This window comes from Balearica regulorum, chromosome 3, assembly GCF_011004875.1.
Source record: "Balearica regulorum gibbericeps isolate bBalReg1 chromosome 3, bBalReg1.pri, whole genome shotgun sequence".
In the NCBI taxonomy this organism is placed as follows: Eukaryota; Metazoa; Chordata; class Aves; order Gruiformes; family Gruidae; genus Balearica; species Balearica regulorum.
The window spans coordinates 115,458,590-115,485,333 of NC_046186.1; the positions used below are offsets into that span (position 1 = coordinate 115,458,590).

General features: G+C 41.4%; 1 protein-coding gene across 3 annotated transcripts in view; it reads right to left on the minus strand.

Annotated features, from left to right (window-relative positions):
* PELI1 (pellino E3 ubiquitin protein ligase 1) overlaps window positions 1–24,366 on the minus strand; it is a 47,105-nt gene extending 22,739 nt beyond the window's left edge. The window contains exons 1-2 of one of the 3 annotated variants that reach the window (XM_075749675.1): window positions 23,928–24,335; window positions 10,049–10,213 (exon numbers count right to left, since the gene is read on the minus strand). In XM_075749675.1, the coding sequence (XP_075605790.1) occupies window positions 10,049–10,103 (55 nt within the window). In that variant the 5' untranslated portion in view covers window positions 10,104–10,213; window positions 23,928–24,335. Of the gene's footprint in view, window positions 1–10,048; window positions 10,214–21,439; window positions 21,571–23,927 lie in introns of all 3 variants that reach the window. The other 2 variants (XM_075749677.1, XM_075749676.1) reach the window with 2 other exon arrangements.
* Between the last annotated feature and the right edge of the window lie 2,378 nt (window positions 24,367–26,744).

Sequence of the window (26,744 nt, forward strand, 5' to 3'; positions counted from 1 at the left end):
TGAAGCCAAGAACATGCTAATTAGAGTATACAATAGAAATGTTAATCAAATAATCTGCAGGAAGAGGAGGAGGGAAGGAAATGACCTAATCCCCTGCACTACTGTGTGGTGCCTTGTGGCAAGAAGTAAGAAAATTCTTGTAAGGGCCGAGCGAACAAAGGTCCATTGTTATAGCTACAGCTTTCAGAGAACACTTTGCTGCATCTCAAGTTGCTGCAACATGAAGGGTAGATGGTGCTTTATGAACTCTTCCACACTGACCACTTCTGGAAGGGATGGGAGAGGCTAATTAGATTTGCAGGAGTAAAAAAGATCTAAGTAGAATCTCAAGTTCTTAAGGCACAGCAAATTCTCTTTCAAAGGGATCTGCCAACTCTGAAATGCCTGTCATCCAACAACCATGGTGATCCTTAGGCAACTGTGGAGCAATCCGTCACTGAAACTGCAGTAGCCTAGTTACAGAGAGGCAACAAATCATCACGCTGCAGAGAGGCATTTCCCGTGACACAAGTCATCCTTTGCCATCAAACCAAATGAGCATTTCTTATGAAGTCCTGTTCCACCCTTAGATCTTTGTGTGCCTGCTCTTCAGGTACACCAGGGAAGCCCTTCTACTCAAGGAGAGCATGTTACCATCAATGCACATGCCATTCTGCAGACTGAAAAACAATTATCCCTCTGTCTTCAGTTTGATCTCTGCTTTAGTAGGTACGCATGGCTTTTAGCAGTATAAGAACTGAGTACTTTCAACTTCCTATATGGCAGAGACCCCATTAAGAGAAGTGCATGCAAGATTCCTAATCCTTGGACTGAGAACATATTTCATCATTAACCTTACTATGAGCTGACAGAATTCCAGGCAGGAATAAATACCTACAGGACAGCAGGACTCCTAACTTTTATGTGCTTGTGTGTTTCCAAGAGGCTGAGTCAACTCCTTTCTTCATAAGGGACTTCACAGAATCACAGGATAATTCAGGAGGTCATTTAGTCCAACATCCTGCTCAAAGCAGGAGTTGACTTCCCAGATCTTGAGCTTTTACTGCAATAGACTGGGAGCTTTAAGTATGAAATGGCCGCCCAAGACGTGCATTCCTCTCAGGAAACTGGAAAGCCATACCGAATGCTGAGAACTGCAGATGACAAGCAGTCTTTTGAACCAGTCTGGAGCTTCATTTGTGTTCACAGCCTTCCTACGACTGTTTGATTCAACATTTGTTTAAAATAAAACAATTGGCAAAAATTACTGCCAAGAGCTTGCTGTAGCCACACCGAAGATTGTTTGGGCTGATTAAACACTTGAAAGGTGAGACCCACAGCAATACCTTGTGTTTTACAACAACCTTCACAGGAGAAATGTGTCCCAATAAGCAGTTCAGCACTGACACTGCAGAACTCTAATCACAGCATTCAGGAACTGAGCTGCTCTTCAGACGGTCCTTCACCTGGCTGATAAAGAACAGCCTGAAGCATCAGACATGCTGGATTCCTAAAAAATCCAAGACTGAAAGGATGATAGGTAAGGCATCATTCTGAAGAAAGCACATTTGTTCCCCAAAAGGTCAAACTGATTTAAGCCATCTGCTAAGTCAGAAACACACAGATGTAGTTGCACCAGGCTTCTTTCCAAGACACTAAAGGTACTGGAAACAGCTATTTTCCCAGGTACTGGAAACAGCTATTGTGAAAGTGTTTTGCTTTGTGGGTTTTTTCATTTTGTTGGGGTTTTTTTTGTTTTGTTTTTGGTTGGTTGGTTTTTAAGTTCTCCAGGAACATTTCTGGATCTTGAAAACTCTGCAAGCCAAATACCGTACCTGCAAGTTCAATTAACCTAGGCTATGCACGAGCACTTCCTCAAAGAACATTTTAGCCATAGTTCTGTGTTCTTTGAACAGCAGAACTCAGATTCACTGAGCTTCAGGTATTATGGTTTCCCTTAAATAAAAAAGGGGAGGCCCGATTTGACTTCATTTCCAAGACGCAGTTTTTCTGCTTGCAAAACTTTTAAGGTACCTTCTAGCAGAACTAGCTGAACCTGCATTACCTGAAAGTTTCCATTCCCACAAGGTTAGATCATTTGACCATGGACGACTTCAGAGAAACTTAAGACAGACAGTTGCTAGAAGTATTATCACATCTTCGCCTCACTTTCAGTGATGGAAAACATTTCACACAGATTAGCAAAAAAAAGGACAGAAAAGGTATTCAGTTATAGAAATTCAGCTATAACTGGCTGGCTCCCCACACTCTCATTCTAGGAAAAAAAATAATCTTAAGAGGGACAAAGTTTAAAAGCTTTCAGTACAGTTTCTATGCAACTCCCACATCACACAAATGGATATAAGGCAAGTACCTTTTCATTTCCAGAGGTTGTGAAGCACAAAAGCCAAGTTTATCAAATAGTTTCCCTCTGCTTTATCCTCAATTCCTCACCACACTGCTGTTACACTCTTGACACTCACCATTTTGACTGTAGTTCATCTGCAATTCCAGTAAAAAAAGTGCTGGATAATCTCCACACTGCTCTCCTCACCTCTGCATGTAAATGTCCCAAGTCAGTAGTTCATATCTGAGCATTTTCTAAGTCACTGCTAATAAGTGTACCATCTTGCTATATTGCTCCTCCTCACTTCAAACTTGGGACAGTCTTTATATAAGCTACAAAACCTGGCCCTTTCAAAACTTATCACCCCCAGTATTTTCATAAAAAAGCATGTAACCTACATACCTCTGGATAGTCGTCAGAGGTCTGTGTACTCTTTGCAAGCCAAATGTCAGGTTTTTATAGTGGCCTGATAGGATACATTACAGCCCCATACATATATGGCTGGTTTGGCACCTCAGTTTCCTGTATTTCTGACATTCAAGCATATCTTTTTAGGAATATTTTAAATAGTGTTGTATGAGCTCAGGGACAGAACAAATGTTACTTTATGCAACAGCCCAAGAGAACAAGGATTACTTTAAATACGCAATAGGTTTCTAAGAGGTATACTGAAGTATCTCCAGATACGTTAGAAGGTGTGTCTTAATGAGTAAGGTGAACCAGCTTTACACAAATACAACTTGTATTTATACATAAACACAAAACTAACTTGTTGCACACTTAAGTTTCCCTGTTAATCACCTCCTACAGCCAGCAATTCAAACAGGACAAAGTTCAAGTATCTCCTCCACCTCCTCCTGTTAGATCACCTACCTGTTCCCAGTTTGTTACTGCTCAGAGAAAAAAATCCCATGCAATTTGATTATATCTTTTTCTTTCCTTCACAGTCCCATGGGCAATGCATGATTTAGCATATCTAGAGAGGAGCAATACTTTACTTCCTACACTTCTAATCCAATTTGGATAAGAGGTTTGCTGCTTATAAAAATAAACAGGCAGTTGCACTTTTATCTCTGTGTGGGCACTAACACCTAACAACAAAAAGGTTACTTTCAAAATGTAGTCAATGCTAGGGATGCTGTCCCTAAATTTTACTCCCTGGTTGAGACAGGAATCCAGTTTCTTGTTTACAGACACAAAGAGAGAGCTGACAGGTACTCTTGGCTCTTGTCATTATATTGGGCATTACTGCGTCAAATATATTCTCACCAAAAAAAAAAAGCCAAGGATAGAATACATCGGCCATGGAGATGGAGCTGTACTACTTCTGTAGCGACCCAAGGGACTTTGGTCTGACCATATGGTCCAGTTTTAACTAACAGCTAAGGAAATTGTTATGTTTAACAACAGTTGGAAGTTTTCAAGGTGTCACTAGTTTCAAGTTTTCAATTTGCTACCTATACAGAAAAATGTTACCTTCAAATAAGAGACAGTATCTAGCTGAATATGGCAACTTCAAGTTAGTACAGTCTTCATTTACAACCAGTAGAACTGTGATGGAAAAATATTTTCAAGCGTTAGTACAGTCTTCATTTACAACCAGTAGAACTGTGATGGAAAAATATTTTCAAGCTTGTGGGTGATACAGGATACACCAACAGGTATTTTTGTACCAAGATAGTGGCGTGTTTGTTTTTCAAAATAACTATGCTCTCCAGAATCTCTATTGCTTTTTGTCCTCTCAGAGTATATCACCAAGGACAGAAAAAAATCAGAGAAAAATCTAGTATATGAAGACAAAAGTAATTTTAAATCGGTAGAGTACAGGGATACTGACCATCACTGTGGCAGAGCACTTTTCCCGCAATAGTCAGAGTGTACACCCTTTGCTAGAGAGCATCAAAATGTTCATCTGGCAGTTTCATGGACTGCCCTTGCTTTTTCAATGATGTTAAGCCACATCACTAACCCTGATGAAATTACGTTAGCAAGACAGCAATTTAACTCCTAGTAATTCTACCAGTGAGGAAAGCACTCCTGAAGAAAAAAAAAATGTTCTTCCTTGATCCACCAAACTCTGAATTCTGTCTGAATGTAAACGTTCAAGATTTGGCCTAGAAATTGGTAAGATAGCTAACACTGAAGTTTAGGGACACAAATTCAGAGTATTTCTCATCACTCAAGGCAAGTTTTACTTGTTTCCCACATAGTGTTCTCAAGCAAAATAGCTCAATAATTTCTTCTGAAAAGACACATGCTTAAAACTGTATCCTGGCTAGAATTCTGGTTCTCTGTGGACACCAGCTCATATTTCAGTGTTACCTGGTGAAGCCTCAAAATCAAGTGTAGCTGAGCAGTTACAGATTGGGCTGGATGTGAATTAGCACACACATGAAAGAAAAATCTAAGTCTCTTTCTATTTCAGGCATTTCTCTGACATGCAAAGATAAATGCAAGAGTAGCTTAAAACCTGCAAACTCACTTCTAGCAATTACCTTGGCATTGCACTTTGTACCTGTATGCATTGAGAGGCAAGCTTTAAGCAGCAAAGAATTACTCATTTTCTCGTAAAGAAAAATTTTTCCAATCAGTAAATAGGAAACACCATTGGGCAAGTATATCGAAAACAGTATACAGCCACAAAAAGTTGCAGTTTCAACAGCACCACGACTAAGTAATTTTTGAACAGTACCACACAATTCAGAACACAGCAGTACTTCACACAGTTCTGAAATCAATTTCACGTGACTTACAGCATGCATTTATTTATTAACCAAAGTGACTGGTTAATATAATACAGACTTCCCTTCTGAATCTTGAGAACAAGGTTGAGAGAAGCCTCCACTTTAACCCGTGGCGTGCACTCCAGATACCCATACAGGCTACCAATAAACTAATGTTTGGGTATCTTCAAGTGCACCTCTGCATACCACAGAAACTTTAATGCTTGTTTTTCCAGTATAGCAAAGTTAACAGTAATAATCTAGCATGGAGGAGCTGTTTCACTTGCCCTTTTTTAGTCAGAGATTCATTCCAAGAAAACTGGCTCTTCAGAAGTAATCTTTGCAAGTTTTTAGGGGTAGACCAGCCCTCTCAGGACTGACATTGTTTATGAACATTTCTTCAAATTACTAACAGCTGCTCATACTGAGCACAGCAGTGCCTCATTCACACACATCCATAAAGGTTTGTAGAAGACCTGCTCACATTCAATTTGCTGCTTGTCATTAGTTACCATCCTGCTCAAGGATGTCTCATGTCATCCGTTTGTGGAGCAGAAGAATGACATACAGCTGCAGAGGGTACAGACAGCCACAGGCAACCAAGTTGGCACATGTTAATAAGTTACTACCCAGACTCAGCAGAGATGTCTGACCACATTCAGACTCCTGGACAGTGCAAATTCAAAGTAATGAAAACATTTAAGGAAGTCCATTCAAGTAATTAAGTATACAACAGACATACTGAATAAACTAAAGAACTACCAGTATGGCAAAGTCAGTGTAGCCAATTTGACACTAAACAACCAGAATGAGTTTATGAAGTGTTGGGCAAGTGGGACAAAGGCTACGAGTTTTTCTGGCTGATCAGCTGAGACAGCTAATAGACAAGTTGCTGCCTTAGCAGCATGTATTGCCTCAATGCAATTCAGTGGCAGACATTTTATTTAGAATTTCAAAAACAAGTTTTCAAGCATGCTCAGTCTCACTTCAGCAACTTCAACACCATCTTCGCAGCCACTGTTGTACTTAAACTCTTCAAAGCTCTGAAGTCATTCTGAACTTTCAGCATTTCACTGATAGAAGTCTATGAGTTACATGTCCCCAAAATAAACTCTGCACTATACAAATAAATACAGCACTGTCACAAGCTCTCCCTCCTCTAGTCTCTCTTTTATAATACTTATTCCTTGTCTGTAAACATAACTGCTAGGGCAAAAAGATGCAAGGTCAGCAGCACCAAACAACTCCGAAAAGCTACCAATGCTATAGAACATTACCAAATCAACATAATGAGGAGTGTATCAGCTCCAATAATTTTATTAGTTTCTGGAGGTGAAGCATCTTTCTTTTAGTAACCACTTCTAAGCTGAGGTTTTTATCCTTGTTAGAAGGGAGGCACTTCATTTTTAATTGGAGAAAATTTAAAAAAAACCCAAACAATAAAAACAGGCAAATACAAAAAAATCTATACTCTAAACAAAGTATTCACTTTAAAACCTCAGCTTTTTATATTGAAGTATAGTTTAATAACATTGTGGGAAAGAACTTGTATCAGTAACATTAGATATGCAGCGATGTAATTTTCATCATATTTAAAGTCTAACAAAGCTAGAGTATCTATCTCACATTAGAAATAACAATTTTTTTAAAAAGTTACTTAAGAGAAGGATACAAACATATAGTCAAAGTGCAGGAGCACAACTGTTGACACAAAGCTTCAGTCCTGAAACTCCCCTGACAAGAACTGTGAGTTAGAGCTCAGTGCCTGTGAAGCAAAGTGCAACTTCTGGGAATAACTGCACGTTCCTAGTTTTGCGATGGAGAGCTATTTTTTACCACTTCTGGTATTTAAACTAAGCATGCTCCTATTTGCTGGATTGGGATTTGTGAAAAGTCCAGCTGTGGGAGTAACTCTGTGTTTTACTTGTCCTGGGTCCTTCTTTTAAGAACAGGATTGAGACACTGAGGGGTGTGAGTTTAGGAATTACTGGGATTCTTTTTATATCTAAATCTGTCTTTTCCGGGATTCTTTTTATATCTAAATCTGTCTTTTCTGATCACCCTCCCTCACTCAGCAAAATGAAAAGGTTAATACAATCACAATAAACATGATTTCCATCCTAACATCCTCATGTGTTACTTAACAATTTTTTATCAACAGATTTAAGTATCTGTGTTTCCCAAAGTTATACCATGGTGCTTATTCCTTAACTTTTGATATAGACATCTACCTAAAATGTAAAAATTGGATAAAAAGGAAAAGAAAGGCTGTAATCCTCATCACCAAAACAATACCGCTATAGTTATAGACACTAAAGCAGCAAGACTTGTCTTTACCTGCAAAAATAAAGGTCTAGAATACAAAAGTTAAGCAAAGATAGCAGAAGACCTAACATGAAGGTGCACTGAAATACTATAATCAAAACTCCCAGTGAAGTGGCAGCCAACTGAAATCAAAGATCATAAGAAAAGCAACATGGAATTTCTTTCCAGCCAGAAACACACAGAATAATCTGAAACAGCTCCAGCGTACAGAAAACTGCATCCTTTGACAAAACTCCAGCCTTTCGGATAACTGCTTGCAAACTGAACAGGCTCCAAAGATGGTTTTTACTGTGGCACAAATGAAGAATCTCTAACTAAATTTAAAACAAAAACAAAACCAAAAAAATCCACCAAAAACTTGCAGCCTATAAGTTTAGCCCAGATTGGAATACTGCAACAAGATGCTCTTCCTTAAGTGTCTTTTTAAAGGGTGCCAAAACCATTAGTTAGAAGGATAATCTAAAAGGCATTGTTAAAAAATAAAACTACATCATACCATGGCTGGAACAGCTAAGGAACCGGTCAGGGAGGAAGGATTATTTCCTGGCACAGTAATGTAGCAACAGATCGAGTTCTCTCTCTCTTTTTATTATATTAAGCCTTCACGATGTTTCACAAAAATAAATCTGAGATTTGTCGCTCATCTGTTTAACAGATGATCAATTGTATTGAGCAGCAGGACTTTGTTTCTAGCCATACTGTGCAAAAAAAAAAAAGTAAAAGCATACTTAGCAAGGAAAAGAAACTGAAGTCCAAATTCTGGTTTTGTTCATCTACCAGGTCACCTCGCCAAAATTGATACCTGAGCCCAATTATGCAGGTGCAAGTAAGGATCCAACTGCATTGAAGTCAATGAATTAACCAGTGTAAGCAAGATTGCTATCAGCCTACCTAAGCAAGACTGTACTAGAGGTAGATCTGGGCTGGACGTGTAATTTTATTCACCACTCTGATTCTGGATAAGCCCCAGACATTCAGAATAATTACAGTGCCGTCAGAGAAATGCTTAATGTCAGTTATAGTATTTAAGTTGTGTACCGGTTGTCTGAAGAGACGAAGCACTCAAATGCGAGGTACCTTCCAGCTTCTCAAACCACCAGCTTCAACTGTGTTCCACAACTCTTAAGGAACAACACTCTTACTCAGAGTTTGTTGCAAATATTTGGGCTCATACACAAGTACCTGAACATGGAAAGTTGTTTCTGACCCACCATATTTCATTAGGTAGAAAATTCTGAACAAATGAGACCCTTGGTTTGCTGCAACAAAGCTCTAACAGCTACACTACTACTAAAGCTCTAGACCATACTGTACTATCCGTTGAGCTTCACCTTGAAATACACTGGCAGAGTTAAGTAATTTTGAAATAAGAATTCGCTCATCATAGAAACTTGACAGACAATCCAGAGGCACAGTGGAATATACAGCTGATCAGAAACGAAAAGAAATATGCAGCATGAATTCAAGTCAGCAAACTCATGTGAAATAAATAATGAAGTGGAATTTTCTATACTTAAAATGTTTGGGGCTGTTAATCACCAATACTGACTGCTCATAGCCAGTTTTAGGACTTTGGCAGTTTAAACAAAAATAGCAGCCATTGAAGTACCGATATCTTTGATCATGAAAAACATTATTATGATTAGCATCTCACGCCTATTTGCTCCAATCCCCCAAGATGCAAAATAAAACTGTAAACATTTTCAAAGTTACATGCCAAAAGTCATCTCACTATTAGTCACACCCATTGTACTTGAGGTTGTACTCTCAATTTCACTAGCATTAGCTTGGTATGAAAACTGGTTCAAGCAAGGAAAAGTTGATGTTCTCACAACGCCACATTATTACTTTGGTGCAAGCAACAGCGAGAAGAGGCAGCAGCTGTTATCCTGAAACCAGAGGGCTAAGGAAAAAGAGCAAGCCGGAGATACAATCACAGACAAAGCCATGCAAGCATTTTAAGCCTACCACATCAGAAGGGTATATAGTCAGCCTAATGACAAAACTTAGACACAGCTCACTGAACCTCTTAGAAAACACCTGTTATTAAATTTATTTCTCTTGGGTTAGTGAGAAAAGTCAGCTCATAGACAAACTCTAGTCAGCAGGTCTGGAGCAAAGAAGGGTGCACTGCTGCACAACTCTGGTCTGGGGCAGGGGTTATGTGTGTGCACAGGTCAGGGAGACAAGAGGGAGAAGGCATCGCTCTCAACAGCCAGTAAATATTATAACAGGTCAGAGCTTCTGGAAACAACCTTCAGAAGAAATCCAACATTAGGGCACGTGAAAGTACAATTTGGTATAGCTTAGCAGCCATCTCCCCAATACAATGATCCGCTGTTTTATAAAAGCAGGGGGTAGTTGCTATAGAGAGATGCTGTCCAACGAACAACTTAAAGCATTCTTTCTCCACTTCAAAAAAACCCCCAGTGTTTAGAGAACAAATACTGTTACAGACAGTAACAGCAAGACAATACTAATAGTTTGTATTGTTCTACGCTCGTACTTCTTGCAACTAATCTCAATCAAAATCTTAGAGGTCAATTAAAGGTCTATTTTGAGGGAATTCTGTAAGTAGTTACAGAATTTTCTCTTCAAATTTTCCATATAGAGAAGTTCAGATGCAAGTAGAAAAGTTTGTTCTCTTACAGCAATTGTGTAGAAGTAAACTCACCGTGTCCAAGAACCATGAGATTGTAACCGCACTTCCACTTGGATTTACGATACATAATCAAAAGCCACACTCGCAGAGGGAAAATGACCTGTTGATGATGGTGGCTGTCAACAATGGGTTCAGATCAGTTAGCTGCTAGTGCAGACAGGACAACATTTTTCAACACTGTGAGAGAAAGTGAGAGTGAGACCATATGGTTAAGCCCCATCCACATTAGCACCAAACAGCTAACATCAATTGAGAACTGTCAGCTGGGAGAGGCAGAGGTGGGAAGTCTACCTGTTGCTCACAGCCACTGTAAAGCATCATTTCTTAGAGCTTCATCACTGTTGGCTCAGTGTCTACCAGAATAAATGCATTTTGAGAATAGCATGGATTACACATCTTTGAACACAGCACATACTCTTGTGTCCAATCAGTATTCCTAGTGCAGAGCAACTCAAACACTCAGTTGTTCAAACTTATTCAAGGAATTCGTTACTCAGCATGCTCAAGATTTACTGAAACTTTAGAACATGTTCTGGAACTATACTGGATAAGTTTAAGTTTTACATTTACAGAAGACTGACAGTTGCAGGTAAGCATTAGACAAGTAAGCAGCAGACACCCTGGCTGTATGCTATTCAAGACCATGCAAAACAAAGGGATGAAAGAGCTGGCTTTAACTTCAAACTACATTGAGTAGGGGGAGCTGGACCAGACGACCTCCGGAGTTCCCTTCCAAAATAAATTCTTCTATTCATTCACAAACCTGGCCACTAGTGCAGAGGCATGAGTTTTGCATGCAAAGACAGAAGCACTGCATCACAGAACTATAATTTATCACCCATTCTCACGACCTGCAGGAATGCCTGCATTTTGTTCCTACTAACATATAGCAAGAACACATTCTGTGGTTAAAAAATTTTAAGGCAGCATACAATACTACTGCCTGCAAAAGCAGCGGTCCTGCCTGCTGCCCTGCATTTAGATGACTTAAGGTTTTTGCACAGCTATGGTGTCCACAGATTCACACTCCAATCTATTCCTCAATTGCATCTACTATTTTCCACACATGCAATTGAACACAGGACAGGAACAGAGAGCTGGGACCATCTTTCATATAGCGGACTTTGTGTTCGTTTCCAGAAAAAGAGCAAAATTACATATTTTTAAATGCATGGACTAATTAATAGTGTGATGGCAGGAAACAGTCTGTTCCTGAGCAGTACTTAAAAGCTGTGCTTAATCTTGAAAGACAACAGAACTTAACGACTCCTATTCTTAAATTTGGAGCTAATTTTGTTTTCTTTATATTCGCTCTTCTATTCAACTTATTTTGTTCCTTTAGGTAAGAAAAGGTACACTCATCAGCAAAAGACAGCTTAGTACACCAATAATCTTATTAGCATGCATATTGAGTTAATACTAAGCTTATATGAAGGAAGTTTGAAAACTAAGCTTGAAAACAAGCACAGTAACAGCAATAAACAAAAAATTTCAAATTCTGTCTGTTACAAAAGCACACTTGCAACAACCTTTTATTATGTCTTCATCAGGTTTAGTCATTTCCTGTACATTTCTCCACTGGACAATTTTCTATTACAGTTTTTGCTATGCTTGGGGGTCTAGGACTTGGGACAACTCGAGAGACAACAAGCAGCTAAGCATCATTAGTCTACTCAGTTCTGCAGCATGATGTAGCACCAATTCTTATGAGAAATGACACCAAGATAAAAATTATCCAAACACTTTTGGGAGGCAAAAATGAGGCACAGTTTGTCTGCTAACATTAATGCACGTTACTTCCATAACCAGTTGCTACAATAAAACTTGGGGTATAACATTAACACACCTCAGGGTCCAGTTGCAAAAACTCTTCTACCAGTAATTTTTCCAAACTGATCATCTGGTTGCATGCTGGGAAAGCATCTTCTAGCACTGCTTGGTAAAGGTAAACTGCAGAAATTGAACAGGCCCCAACAGAGGTTCCAGCACGTGTGCTAAGTTGCAATGAGAAGACAGGTGGAGTACAGAAAATACAGTCTCTGAAGACTGTGGGATAGTATCTGAAGACTGTCAAAGCTTAAGTAATGCTTCCAAAGACTAATCACCATCCTTAAGATGGAGTAAAGTCTGAAATATAAACTACAGCTGAGGACTGGACAACTGAAGTTAGACTTAAAACCACACTCAACCCTTCAGTGTAAGAGTCAGGCCTAACAAAAACAACTGAGTGCCATGGTTAAGCTTAAAATGGAGACTAACTAGGAATTCCCACATACTTCAATTACAATAACAACTAGTAATAGGGAGCATAGGACTCCTTGGGATTTTAAGTCTCTCTGTATCAAGAGACACCTCTCTTCCCCATTTCGATGCACGTCTTCGAAGAGCTGAGCAACTTTAGTGACACTAGCAGAAGGTAAAGTTGCAAAGCAGAAAACAAAACAGACTGTCACTTAATAAAAGGAGGCTCAGCACGAGGAGTAAAGGAGACAGAGGGGGAAAACCCAGGCTCCACCCAGTGCCATGCTCTTTCACATCAGCACAATGGAAGGGAATCCTGTGCCACTCTGTGGGTTATGAGCCACCCGGCCAGAAGCCACGGTTATGCACAGCTACTTGGCCCTGAGGGTTGAAAATAAAGATGAACAGCCAAAATATGAGGCCAGCAGATACAGCTGTCAGGCAGGGATCAGCAGACCTGATGACTGTAGCATTATGAATGGTCCAGCCCATGCTGGTTGGCTGTTTTGCACTGTACCCTATTCTTTCCCTCTGTTATTTCCTTCCTCTCTTTGTCTACCTACTGTAACTCCCACTTGTGCTCTGTTTCTCTCCCCTACCTCTTCCCTTTTTTTAATCTCTTCAGAGTCCAAGGTCTTATGGGCAGACTTCTGTTTATACAGCATACAAGCACTGCAAAATGAAAGTTAACAGGTTTTGGTATGTTTAGCTGATTGTAACAATCCTTTCCTGTCTCAGGTTTTTATAAAATTTAAGTTTCTTGAAAGACAGTTGATGGACTCTGTTTATAACACTATCCTTAGTCACAGCATACCAGTCAGTATTAAAGACAGAAGTTCACAAATAAAGCAGTGTGCTGATTTAGCTTCTATAAACGGAGAGTTTGGCCACTGCAGAGATGTCTGATCTACAGCTCTCACTCATATAAACAGTCCCTAGCCACACAAATAAAGACTGTCAAGATCCTTCCCCAAATGCCTGCAGGGAAAAAGAAATTAAAGTGATAGCAGATTGGATGGAACAGCTCTAAGAAAAATCAATAATGGTAGCTGTAAAATCTAAAATTAAAGTAAGTCTGGTTTTGATGCTTTCAGTACACACAGTACATTAAATTTGGCATAAGCCCAATGGAACATGAAGTACTTGTGGACAACGTCTGCCAAGAGCTAGAAATATAGCACTTAGTCTTTAAAGAACAGAGAACCTCAGACCATTTCTACTTTATGAATCTGAAAAAAAATTAAATCAAGGTGATCTTTCTGAGGGAACATTTGTATTAAATCTAACTGGTGTGCTTTGTACAATATTGAATTGAGCATATGCTGATTGGCAGAGAATCAGTATTTGTCATTTTATAATCCGTTCCACTTGTGACAAAGGTTATGAACAGTAGTTATAGGTCCCCATATTCCAAATCACTGTGCTTTCCTCCTTAGCATCAGGCTTGTGTCTCAGATAAGCTCTGTACCTGGTCCTTGGTCAGACTGACACTTCTAAACACCTGACACAGTGGAAGCAGAAGAAATAGGAAGCATGAACTCAGGGAATTCACACTGCACTATCAGTTTTTTCACCCACCATCACATTTGTTGGTACTTCATTAGTTTACATGCCTAAGAGCAGAGCAAGATTTGATTAGTAACTAAATACAAATTTGCATTTCTGTAGCAGCCTCCAAACATTAGCAAATTAAGCATCAACACACCTGTGAGTTCCTTACCTTTATTAAAATAAGGAGAAAAAAAAAAAAGGAGACAAGCCTAACACCCATCCGGGGCTTTGGAGACATCATCAATTACCCCAGCACACAGGTTCCTCTCCCCACCACCTCCCATGTGCTGAACTCCTAGTTGGACAGGAGAGTGGAGCGCAATTCTGGCTTTGTTAGGTTTTCTGCTATTACATGTGGGAGGGCTTACACATCCTTCCCCACTTCTCCCAGGGATTTGGGAGGGATCACAGCCCCAGCCCTGCCTTGGGAAACTGGAGACCAAGAGAAGAGAAAACAGGTGATGCTACACTTGACATCTGCCCAGAGCAAGGCAAGAAACTTCCCATGCCATCTCACTCTACACATAAGCTGAGTACTATCTAGATCTTTAAAACTGCTATTTCTTGATGACTGAGGTTTTGAAATATAAAACAAAACAGTCAGATAAATCTGTTAATCCTCCTCATTAATAGCTATAAAATAATAGCAGCATGCCTATAATACTTGCTATTGTGGACTAAGACTGAAAGACACCAGACACTTGCTACACATGCTTATTGACACAATAAATAAGCTCTTCTCCCTGTGACTGGTCCCTCTTGGCTTCAAGGTAAAGGTTAACTCTTCACTCATCTTTTGACTCCTGTCTCAGTTCCTGTTTAGACACTGCCAACTTAAAGAAGCTCCTCCCCAAAGTTATAGTAAGTGAAAGATTGCAGGAAAAAATGCTTGTAACACTTTTCCTCTAGAGGTAGGAGTTTCCCTTGCAAACTATGCATATCTTAGAACAGTGAAATATTAAGTTATTTCAATGAGGAAAATAAAGTATATATATTGACACAGAAATTCAAAAGTAGTTGCTATATGTAAGTCACAAGTAGCTTATAACCCCCTACATTTTACTACAGCATCCTGGCCTTTCTCAGCCAGCAGTGAGAGGTACAAGGACCTAGTCTACCGGCCACAGTACTGACTGTAAAAATATGCACACGTGCAAGAAAAAAAATAAATGGATAAAAATAAAAGCTACTCATGCATTTATCTGTTTGCATGATCAAGTTGAGTTCCTCAACTTCAGCAGGTGGCCGACCACTTCAACAGAATAATGCATCACTTCTTTAAAAAACAGAAAAGAAAAAACCACCCCCTGCTACCCTCACCACAGTACACTCCAGCCCTCTGCAACAACCTTTAGTAATTTACAGAAACCTTAACCAACAGGCATCAGTTCAAGTTGCATCAAAAGGGAAAGCTCTACTGGAATGGTATTTCACATCCACCACATACAGCACCAAATGAATGTGAAAACAATTGATGTGGGCTATCAGCAGCATAGTAATTACCTTATGTAAAAAAAAAAAAAAAGAACAAAGATCTGGTATGATGGATCCACCTACCACAGGAATCAAGAGGAGATGACTTGGCCATGAAAGTCGTGTAAGCACAAAGGGGTGATCAACTGTCATCAGAGTAATATGCATTACAATACAATTTGTCTTAAATTTGGTCTGCTAATCCCAGGGCACGAAGTGCACAGTTATATATATATGGTGTATATATATGTATATAAACCCACATATAACGGTTTAACTCTGAGAGGTGCAGGGACAGCAGATTGGAGCAGAAGCAGTCCTCATATAAAGTGTCAGCATAACCATCACATCATGTGATAATGTTTAGGCAAATATAAAAAGAACAAATGAAACAATTGAGAAGAATTTGGATCTTCTGGTTCTCTGCACTACCTATATGAACAATGAAAAAAGTTTAGATCTTTCCCTGTTAAAAAGCAGTGTTTATTGATTGCCCCACAAGTTTCAGGGAATTTGAGCTGGAAGTATCCCAGCTCTTTGCTGAAGGTACATTAAACAAATATCCCCCAACACACACAAATAGCAGGTGTTGAAGTGTTACCCCAATGACTTGTTTTACAGTTTGACTATTATCTTCTCCCCTCTAATTATTGAGCTTCTAATCATCACTACTGATGTTAAAAATATTTTAACATTACAATGTCAACTCAACAGAATCTATATCCAATGTGAGAACAAGCTGGAAACATTTTGTGGGTAAAAACAGAGATGGTCTTCAAATGTGGCTTTAATTTTAAAATTTTAATTCTATTAAAGCAGAAAGAGGACAAAAGAGTAAGTCACTTGAACATACCAAATCATTAGCAAGTGTATACTGAGTGATATTCCTTCTCCTCTCCAGTGCAAGTTTACCAGCCTCACCTGTGTTGGCCATTCAAGCCTAGGTTGTGTCCTAGGGCTAAGATTGGGCCACCCATCACTCAAGCACAGAAGACAGATTACACTAGAGCATACCTAGTTTAAGGAAAAACATCCCCTAGGAGGCTGTGCATGGCCAGTCAACACACTCATGCCACTTGTGGGCATCATATCACTTTTTGTGGATTTCTGAAAGAGCAATCCTAAATATGAAACCAAATTACCATCAAGGTTTGATCATGAAGATGGAAACAGCAATACTGACTAAACAGTCCATAACTCTGGTTTCCCATACATGAACAGTCAACAACTCTGGTTTCCTACACATGTGGGACTCCCCTAGTTTCTATCAGAAGATTTTTACATCCTTATGTTACATTTTCTTTCCTAAATTCAAAACAGACCACTTGCCCAGCAGAAAGGAGCCAGATCCAAGAAAAAGCAGTTACCCTACCTGCGACATTAGCTAAGGGCTGAGGCCCCTGTACTCTTCCAGTGTAGAACATAAGTTCAAAGCCCTCTTCCACTAGCCTTGAAATACAGCAGCTATTTAGATACAGCAACTCAAATACCTACTTGCATTTATTTTCATCCATGCTGAGCATTCCTCAGAGTATTTAAAGTGGCTCAGGGAAAAAGCAAACCAAGCCAAAGAAAGAAAAAAATATATTAGTGGGAAATGGCGGAACTGACATATTCTTAGAATTAGCAGTTTATCCCAAGAGGTGCATTAAAGAAGGAAAATGATCAACAAGTTCTTTAAGAGGAAGCAAATTACTTTATAGTAAGCTCCAAAAAATTTTGGATTTTTTTCCCCTAACCTCACACCAAATAAATAGTTCAGCTACATGATATAACAAAAGAACCATTACTTATTTTCCCACTTGAACCTTGTGTTAAACCACGATTAAGGCAATATTTATTCTTGTAAAAATATTGTACTGAACTACACCTGCTTCAGATAAGTGGAAAGGATAAAAATCTCAGTATACATATTAACACTTAAGATGAGCCTTGAGATTTCTTAGCAGGAATTCTTCAGGGACCACTTTTATAATCTAACATAAATAATTTGTCTTAGGACAAAGAAAATGCAGATGAAGTATTCAAGCTTACAATTTTAAAATCAAGTCTTTACTATTTAATACTGCTCAACCATTAAAAGCAGAAGGAACTGAGGGCAGGGAAAGTAGGCACTTTGGGGCAGATCTGTAACCATCAGAGAAGCATGATCTCAACAGAAGAAAAAACTACAAACATATGAAACCCCAAGCCTAATATTGTAACTGGTTTAATGTTGTCTTACAGCATCCCAATGGACTTGATGGTTAAGGGGGCCATATATGCAAGCTACATAGGCACACTAGTTCCCATACCTAAAGCTCACAGTTCCACCTAGGTGCTTCATGTGCTGCCGCAGCTGTGGTGATCACTTCATGAGCAAAGATGACCAGCTGGATGGAAATGTTTCAAGCTAGATCTAATCCAGAGATGTCAGTTTGGCTGCCCTGACCCAAAGAACAAATAAGACATTTGTGTTGTTGACCCAGGTCAAGGGGTTACCATCCTAGAGGACAAGCTGGCAGAAGGGAGGGAGAAACTAACTCAACAGCTGCTACTTTCCAGTTGCTCGCTAGTCCGTTCAGATGAACCATCAGACAATTAAGCAGGAGCACTGATGAAGCAAGCAGGCCAGGGTCAGATGCTCTAATCAGATCACAAGTTTGCTCTCACTATGTCTCCAGGAACTCTTGCAGGCCTTGAGCTCCACCTATGCCAATGGTAAACCTTAACAGTCGTCTTAACAGAAAACAAATCGGTCTCTTGAAATTTGACCTGTATCACCCACTGTGCTGGTTTTGGGTGAGATAAGAGTTAATTTTCTTTCTAGTACCTGGTATAGTGCTGTGTTTTGGATTTAGTATGAGAATAATATTGATAATATACTGATGATTTTAGTTGTTGCTAGGTAGCTGTTGTGTCTACACTAAGTCAAGGCCTTTTCTGCCCCTCACACCACCTCACCACCAAGTAGGCTGGGGGTGCACAAGAAGTTGGAAGCAGACACAGCTGGGACAGCTGACCCCGACTCACTAAAGGGATATCCCATACCATATGATGTCATGCTCAGCATATAAATAAAGCTGGGGGAAGAAGCAGGAAGAGGGGGACATTTGGAGTAATGGTGTTTGTCTTAAGTAACCGTCACATGTGATAAAGCCCTGCTTTCCTGGGGACGGCTGAACATCTGCCTGCCAATGGCAAGTGGGGAATGAATTCCTTGTCTTGCTTTGCTTGTGTGCGTGGCTTTTGCTTTACCTATTAAACTGTCTTTATCTCAACCCATGAGTTTTCCCACTTTTACTCTTCTGATTCTGAGCTGGGTGGTGCTTTGTGGCCAGCTGGGGTTAAACCACAACACTGAACTTGCCCATGAAGTACGGAAAATGGGTATCCTGGCTCAGGAAAGAGTATTTTTAAGTTTTTGAAATGAAGCCCAAAGAGTTATGTAGTTGCAGAAACATTGCATAATTGAAATAGAAGCAGCTAAGTACATCCAGGCAGACAAATCAATTGGCAATGGAAGCAAAAATCCATTGATGGTAATCTACTTAAAGACAATTTTGAGCTAGGCGGGGTTTTGTGTTGTTTATTGTTTTTCTGGTTTAGGGGATTTTGGTTGGGGTTTTTTTCCACCTTCTCAAGTCCTAGCTCCAATAAACTATCCCCCAAAGAATCTTACTCAACCAGCTTGCTCCAATCCCATATCTTACAAACATCTACAAAATACTTTTTGATATATCCCACTCACTGAAAACCTCAAACAATCCACAAAACAGCATTCTCTAGTGGCTAGTCATATTATCAACTATCATCATAATAAAAATCATTCTGTAGATCACTTCTGGTTTAAGCCTATTTAACTTCAGCTTTTTTCCTACCTTTCTTGCAGTTCATTCATGTGCTACACTATAGACTTGCCTACAAAGCAAAGCCTCGGCTGCTATAGGAAATACTACAGACCCACAAGTGGAAATGCAGCGTTTAGTGACAAAAGCTTTTCTGCCAAAATCACCATGCTTATCTCCCTGAATACAAATATGTAAACTAACAGGCTGACAAAAGCACTCTATCAGCAAAAGCTTGCCTACATCTGGGACTTTGATTAATTTTTGTCAACTACTTGGTACAATTGCTCCCCCCAACACATACATGTCCACCCTATCTAACAGGGCGAGACCAGCACTTCTCTGGCCCAAATATCTCTGTACTATTTAAAAAACTTCTTCCAAAAGGGACACTTTTCTCCCTTCTAAAACCACATTTATGCAATTAATCTGCTAGAAACAGGGTCGGCACAGAAAAACATATGGCTGACATAGCTGTATAGCCAACATCAAGGGAGATCAAGAGCATTTTGAGCCAGCATGTCACATATCCAAAGTCATCTACAACATACTCTACTGGTGAACAAGGAAAGTACTGCAATGTGAATTGAATGAATCCTCTTTCCAACATGAATATAATTACAAGACCAGAGTAAGAGGTTTTGACTGCTCCCACTCTGACAACTGCCATATACCTTCAATTAGAAGGGTAAAATTATAGGACGCTCCTGATCCTGAAGCCACAGCCAGAAATGCACTGCAAGATTCAGTCTACTCTGCTCTCGAGTATGTGACATTCAAGCCCAAAATTCAGCATTTATGTAAGTATGTGCCATGGGTGGCAGTCAAGTCACTATGATTGAATTTAGCAGCATGGATTAAGAAACAGGGTCAGGGGATTAACTTTTATTACCTATTCATGAACCGAACTGTGCTCCTGCATGGCAGGGACCGGAGGATACCATCAATCTTTAATCATATGCTTCAACACAGGCGCTGCGTTCAGTCTCAATCAAACAAGCTGCTGATTAGTTCACACTTGAGCCCATGTCCCAAAACACCATCTTCACAGCATTTACACCTAGTATGCCAGCCAGTAGACATTGCTGGAGCAAGAGCAGTATTGATGCCCATCTACCTTCAGCACAGGGTGCCACCAGAGGACAACAGACTTTTCCTGTAGAGCCCGTAGTTTCCAGTCAACTATTTTACATCCCTTCATGACTACAGGGTTATTCCAGAAAGGTCATTTTGAGCAGCTAGGAACATTTGGTGCTCTAATCACATGACATGGGTCAGCAAAAGAAGTCTGTGCCATAGGGATCACCTAGGTAGCCCATAAAGCTGTGCACTCACTCCTGCAAAGCACCTCTTCCTACTTCAAGCAAGATTTCCTTTTCAAATCAATATAAAGAAAAAAGAAAAAAATATATGGAAAAGAACATATTCATTGTGCAAGGCTGTAATTTTTCTGCAAATCAAGTTACTGTCAATATTTTTTACTGCTTTTAGAAGAAAGCAGCAACAGAGTAGAGCTTGCTTTCTTGTAGTTTAAGAATGATTCCTAGCATGCCAAAGACCTTTTTTCTTTTTTAACCTCAAAGGCAGGCTTTTGAATACATCAATTCAAACATTTTTAAATAAGAAACACCTACAATCATTTGTGACTGTCAATTGCCACATCCACTGCAAAAGACTAAGGCCACAAAGAACATGCCATCATGCTACCCTGTTACCCCAGCAGCCCACTGGAGAGCCTACAGCAGCACAGGCAGAGGGAAATCCATCCCATGAGCTGCCCACAGCCTCCTGGGAGACACAGAGCCACTTCAGCTTTGCACCTCATGGGATCACAACTTAACTGCTATTTTACCTTCTTCCCCATGAACCTTTCTATCCTGGTAGACTAACTGGGCCTGATTGGGGATGCAATATTAATTTCAGTAGAACCGTGGGACTACAGTAGGAGCATGAGATTTACTGGTGCATCCTGTTAACCAGTAGATTGAAAGGAAACAGAAACTAGATCAGATGGAAACACGCTTTTTTCCACTGAAACACTCTCAGCAGCATTTAGCAGTGCTTGACCTACTACTTATACCATCTCTTTGCTGTCACTTCCTTTGAGAGTTTGTCAGCAGGCCTGTGAATCTGGAGATTAAGGAATGAATCTTGCAAAGCAAGAAGAGCTGCACTTTTTCCTCTTGATGCCACCTACAGTCAAAACTTTTACAATTTAACCAGTAAGGTGCACAGTGACCAGCTAGCAACAAGTACCTCAAATTATTGGCATCCTGCAGGAATTCCTAATCAACTATGTAATTTCACTTGCAAGTATGCACTTAAAGGTGACTTTGATTTCTCATGAAACATCCTCATTCTTCCTTTTTTTAGCTCAGGGCATGGATTAGCATCTACAAACAGCTTCTGGGTTTCTGCTTTCCTGTATTCCAGAGTTCCTGTCTGAGAAGACATTTTATATCAAAATGTACTTGTAATTAGTTCCTTTCAAATGAATAAGAGTTTTAAATACCTCTGGCTCCAAGCAGATGATGCTCTATTATGCATCTACAAACACACAGTCACTAGCTATAAATCCTGAAGTGAAAGGATCCCATTTTTCCATGCCTAGTTTCTTAACAGAAATCAGTATTGATACCAAAATACAAAACGGTCGTAGCAGACAGAGTTTATGCTAATATCCAAGTTCTGCTTTAACTGAAATACTACTAGTTACTCAAAATTTTAATTTCCAAGATGAACATTAGCATGGTGACCTGCTATGTTAAGAAATACATTTCAGTGTTTAGTAAGAATAGAAACAGTCATTAGGCACACTTCACAAGACTATACTCAGCATAACACAGGCACTCCCACAAGTTTAATTCGTTTGAAATAGAAAACCTTAAAGCTTATGGTACCCAGTAGGTGCCTATATACAACTCAAACACATTCCTAAAGCTTCCTGCCTGGCCATTTATATGGCTTCAAAAGGAGTTAGGACACTTATCTTACACAGCACTAAAAGGGCCTAATTTTGTAACTACGATTGCTCAATTTTCTACCAACCAAGCTTTTTCTTGCGGGGAAGGAGGATGGGGGAGAGGAGAGGGGAGAAGCGTCCCATGCAGACATTTGAACTTTGGCATTACATTACTCACTCCGAAATCGTCAGCCTAAAACATTACAAAGCCACACAGATCACACGACAACACATGCAGCCTATTCAGCTGAAACTTTTATCTCCACTAACCTACCAGCACCTTTTCGGCATAAAAAGCGCCAGAGGATGTATCATCAACAGGTCATCTGGCTGCTTCTTCGTAAAAAAAAAAAAAAAATTTAAAAGCTGAACAGAAACCGGAAATGGTCTTTTTTCCCCCAGCTTTTCTCCCGTCCCCCACGCACATTCAAAATGGAAAAAATAAACCCATCATCCTTTGGATGCAGAACCACCAGTTCTGTCTAGCTGAAACACTTTGTAATTTTACTTGCCGAGTAGTGTGTTTTCAAGGCAGAGAAGTCCCAGCAAAAACAAATGGGTGGCCTTTAAAAGGTAAGGCCAGAAACACAAGCATTACAGCTAGACTGCTTTTTGCTTGCATGTATTCTAGAAGCTGCAGTTTGCAGAGGTGAAGGTGCTGCAGTTTTTAAGGGAGCAGTTAAAACAAAGCAGGGGGGTTGGGGGGGGAAGAAACATGCTTTCAGTATAAAAACATAATAATTACTTTAAAATATCCCCTTTAAGAGGCCAAAATTATTCAGCTGAAAACATAACTGCTCCTCCTCTCCCCTGCCTTTTAAAAATCTTCTCCATTGCTATTACAGGCAGAAATGTCCCCTTGCTATTAGCTCTTCCTGAAACCGCATTATTTAACTACGTGAAAAAAAAAAAAAAGTGAAAAGAAAAACCCGACAAAAGTTGCACTGGATCGCAGACTGCTCACAAGAGAGCCAAGGCTGAGGATACGGGAGAGAAACCTTCCAATTCCCCCAAGAAGCTTAAAATTAAAAGACACAACTTATCTACCGGCTATCTAGATTCTTTCAGACTAAAACATCATCAAAATTGGAAGAGCCGGGGGGGGGGGGGGGGGGGGGGGGGGTGTGTGGAGGGGGAAAACAAAAAAAAAACCCAAAAAACCAAAAACCGAGCTTTCCCACCAAGCTTTTGCAGGTTAACAACAGCCAAACAAAACTCCCCTTTGTTTTGTTTTCACCCGCCTGCGTGCTGCTCCCATTCAACGCTCCGGCACAGGGGGCTGCGATAAATGGAGCCTGGACTTCAGGGGGACTCTTTCCTCCCCGAAAAAAAAAAAATGTAAGAACACCACCGCCAAAAAAACCCACCCCCCCGAATTCAACCAAACCTGGGAATCCAAATACTGAATGACTTTTTTTTTTTTTCAATTTTTTTTCCTAAAGTGATGTTTTTCCCGAGAGCAGGCGGCTCGGCAGCCGCTCCATGACAAAGAGCCTCCCCAGCACATCCAGCCCCAGAGCGGGGCTCGGCCAACTCCGGGTGGGTGGGAAGGTAAAAAGAAAAGGAAAAAAAAAAAATCAGAAGAAAGAAAAAGAGAAGACAACAAACTCCGCAAACCCCCGGAAAAAATAAAATAGAGATTTTTTTTTTAAAACACCAACAAAAAGGCAGCCCTGCGGAGGCGCAGCACAAAGCGCGCAGGGCGGCGGGGGAAGGGGGGTGAAGGGGGAAAGCAGCTCAAGGAAGCGGGCAGCCCCCGGGCAGGCCCCTAGCCCGCCTTCTCCCTCGCGATACGGGTGCGCGGATGGAGCTCTGTCGCGACAGGCGCGATACTCACCCCAGGGAGGAAGGAAGCAGGCGGAAGAGACACCCCACGCCGACAGTCGCAACTCCCCGAGGCGGAGGGGGAAGGCCGAGAGCGGGGCGAAAGGGAAGGGGCAGCCACAGCCTTCGCCCCCGTCTCCTCACGGCCGCACGGCGGGGACAGCCCCGGATGGGCGAGAGGGGAAGGAGCCTCCGCAACGCTTCCCCCCGCCCCCGCGGGCTCCAGAGGGCCGGCGCTGCGAAGCGAGAGGCCGGGAAGCAACGGCAACAGCTGCCGAGAAGCGGCCGGAGAGAACAACCCGATCGACGCCGGTTCCGCCGCCCTCACAACGGCCTCCGCCTCCTCCTCCTCCTCCTCCTCCACTACTACCACCGCCTCGCCTCACCGCGCCGCCCGCCCTCTGGGTCGCCGGCCGCCGCGCGCTCGCGCACCCCACCGGCGGGGGCGGGGCGGGGCGGGGGCGGGGGGACGCGCCTCGTGGGGCACCGCCCCGCGGCATGACGGGACTTGTAGTGCCGCCCCCTTGGCCGTGTCTGTGTGGGTGCGTGCCGGTATATGCACGCGCTTTTTTCTGTGCGTATGTCTGTATATGTGTATGCATATGTACACGTGTACATACGTGTGTATACACACGCTTATATGCATAGATGCGTATATATATGTACACACATCTGTATATATATGTATATGTGTGTATATATATGTACACATATGTGTGTATGTACATATACGCATATATATGCATGTGTATATGTATGTGTGCATGTATATGCACGTGTGTATGTGTATATGTCTATGTGTACACGTGCATGTATTCATGTATATATAGAGATGTATGCACAGGCATATGCTTATACACAAATATGCATGTATATATGCATACCGCATGTACGTATATGTGCACATATCGCACCTATGGTGGGGTGCCACCATTCGCAGGGAGGGCCGGGGGGGTTCCTGCCATCAGCGAGCCCAGCTCCAGCAAGTGGACTCCAAAACGCAGCCCTCCATCCCCCGAGCATGGCTTGGCCGTGCTGGGAGCTGGGCCCCACTGGGGCTGCGGAGCAGGACTGCAGCACACCCCTGGGGCAGCGATACAGCCAGCGCCCTCCCTTCCTCCAGTAAAAGTTGTTTTTCCAAGCATCTGTGCTCATTTATGGATCTTGGTACTGGCTCTCGGGTCCTCGTGTGCAACGCTGGGGCGATATATTGGGGATAGATGGTGGGGCGGCGATCCCCATCAGCTGGGATCCAGCACCAGCAGCCACAGTCACGCAGGCGTTTAAAGCTTGGGAGCCTCGCATCGCTTAGAGAATTTGAATGAGGGATGTTTCAGCTGACAGACTCCTTACAGATACAACGAAACCCTTAAAAATATTTGTTACAGGAATGTTTCTGCAGGAGCAACCCTCTCCATGCCTGCAAACCAGAGCCTTCCTATTTTTTAATAACAACAAAAAGTGCAGTGGAATAAGAAACCCACTCGCTAGGAGTCAGGGGTGATGCTCAAAGGTTGTTACCCACGCTCAGAACTGAATACAAACTGGAGGGAGCGGCTGCTGCCCGGCGTGAAAGCCTGACACCACTTGGGCTCACACCTGGCACTGCTTTGTGGATTTTTAGCCTCATTTCATTGCAAGAGGGAAATAAATAATCCTGGATATTATAACCCGTGGCGTGCTGCCCCGATCCTGTCCAGATATGTCTTGCCATGTGTGTGTGGGTGTTTAAATAAATATGTAAAAATATATTTCAAGGAACACAGGGAGATCGCTCTACATCATAGGCTGCTCTGGCAGTACTGCTGCTGCTGACTGTTATAGTGGTTCTCCAAGACCATTTGTTTGGACAAAATATATTCTTGAAATAAATTGTCTGAAATACTATTTCAGTTGAAAGACCCTTCTAGCAACGGAAAGAAAGTAAACATTAATTGATTTTGTCCTATGTTTTCTGCAGCTTAAAGGAAATCACAGCCTGCATGTGGCCTTCAAACTTATTTTGGTTTTCTTGTATGTAGCAAGAAACAAATAAACACATTTTTAAGGGGAACTGGGGCTTTTTCCACTACATCACTCTGAAAACAACATGGTCCTGCCCCAGCATGACACACAAAGTCAACAGAGATGCCGTCATTGCCATCACACTAAGATGCCGTCATTGCTATCCCACTGAGAGCTGCTGAAGAATTAGCAAGGGTCAGAAATAATGAGTTGGTGCTGGGCTGTGCAAGCACAGCTCTGCTAGTCATTAACCTGAGTTTCATTGGCCCTGGGATTTTTAAAGAGAGATTAAGAGATATAACTTGCAGCTCCCAGATTATAAGAACGAAAGGGTCAGGGTGATCATCCCTTCTGACGCCCAGCGCGTAACCCCGGACATCCCAAAAATAGCTTTTGCCTCAAAGGCGGTATTTCTTTCAAAGAGGCATCGACACCTGAGATAAGAATAGCCCCAATGGTAAATCCACCCCCATCTTTGCCAAATGCTGCAAACAAAGCCTTCTGTTAAAAAGTGAGCTCTCCACCAAACATTTATTGGTTTGCCTTTGGATTTGCTGTAACTTTGCTCTCCGTGCTTGGCAGCCCATTATCGCCACTTGATTTCCAACCTAGGTATTTATAGCCCTCTGATCAAGGCGTCGTTTAATCTCCTCTTTGCTGAGCTACCGATACCAGCATCCCCTAATCCTTCACTACGGGGCAAGTCGTACCCTTGCCCTCGAGCAGGAGCGTACCCTGCATCTCCCTATAGCTGCCGGAGATGTCGCTTCCCACATGCACCAGCCACGAGGGAGTAAGGAGCACGTGTGCGGGCACGTGGGAGATG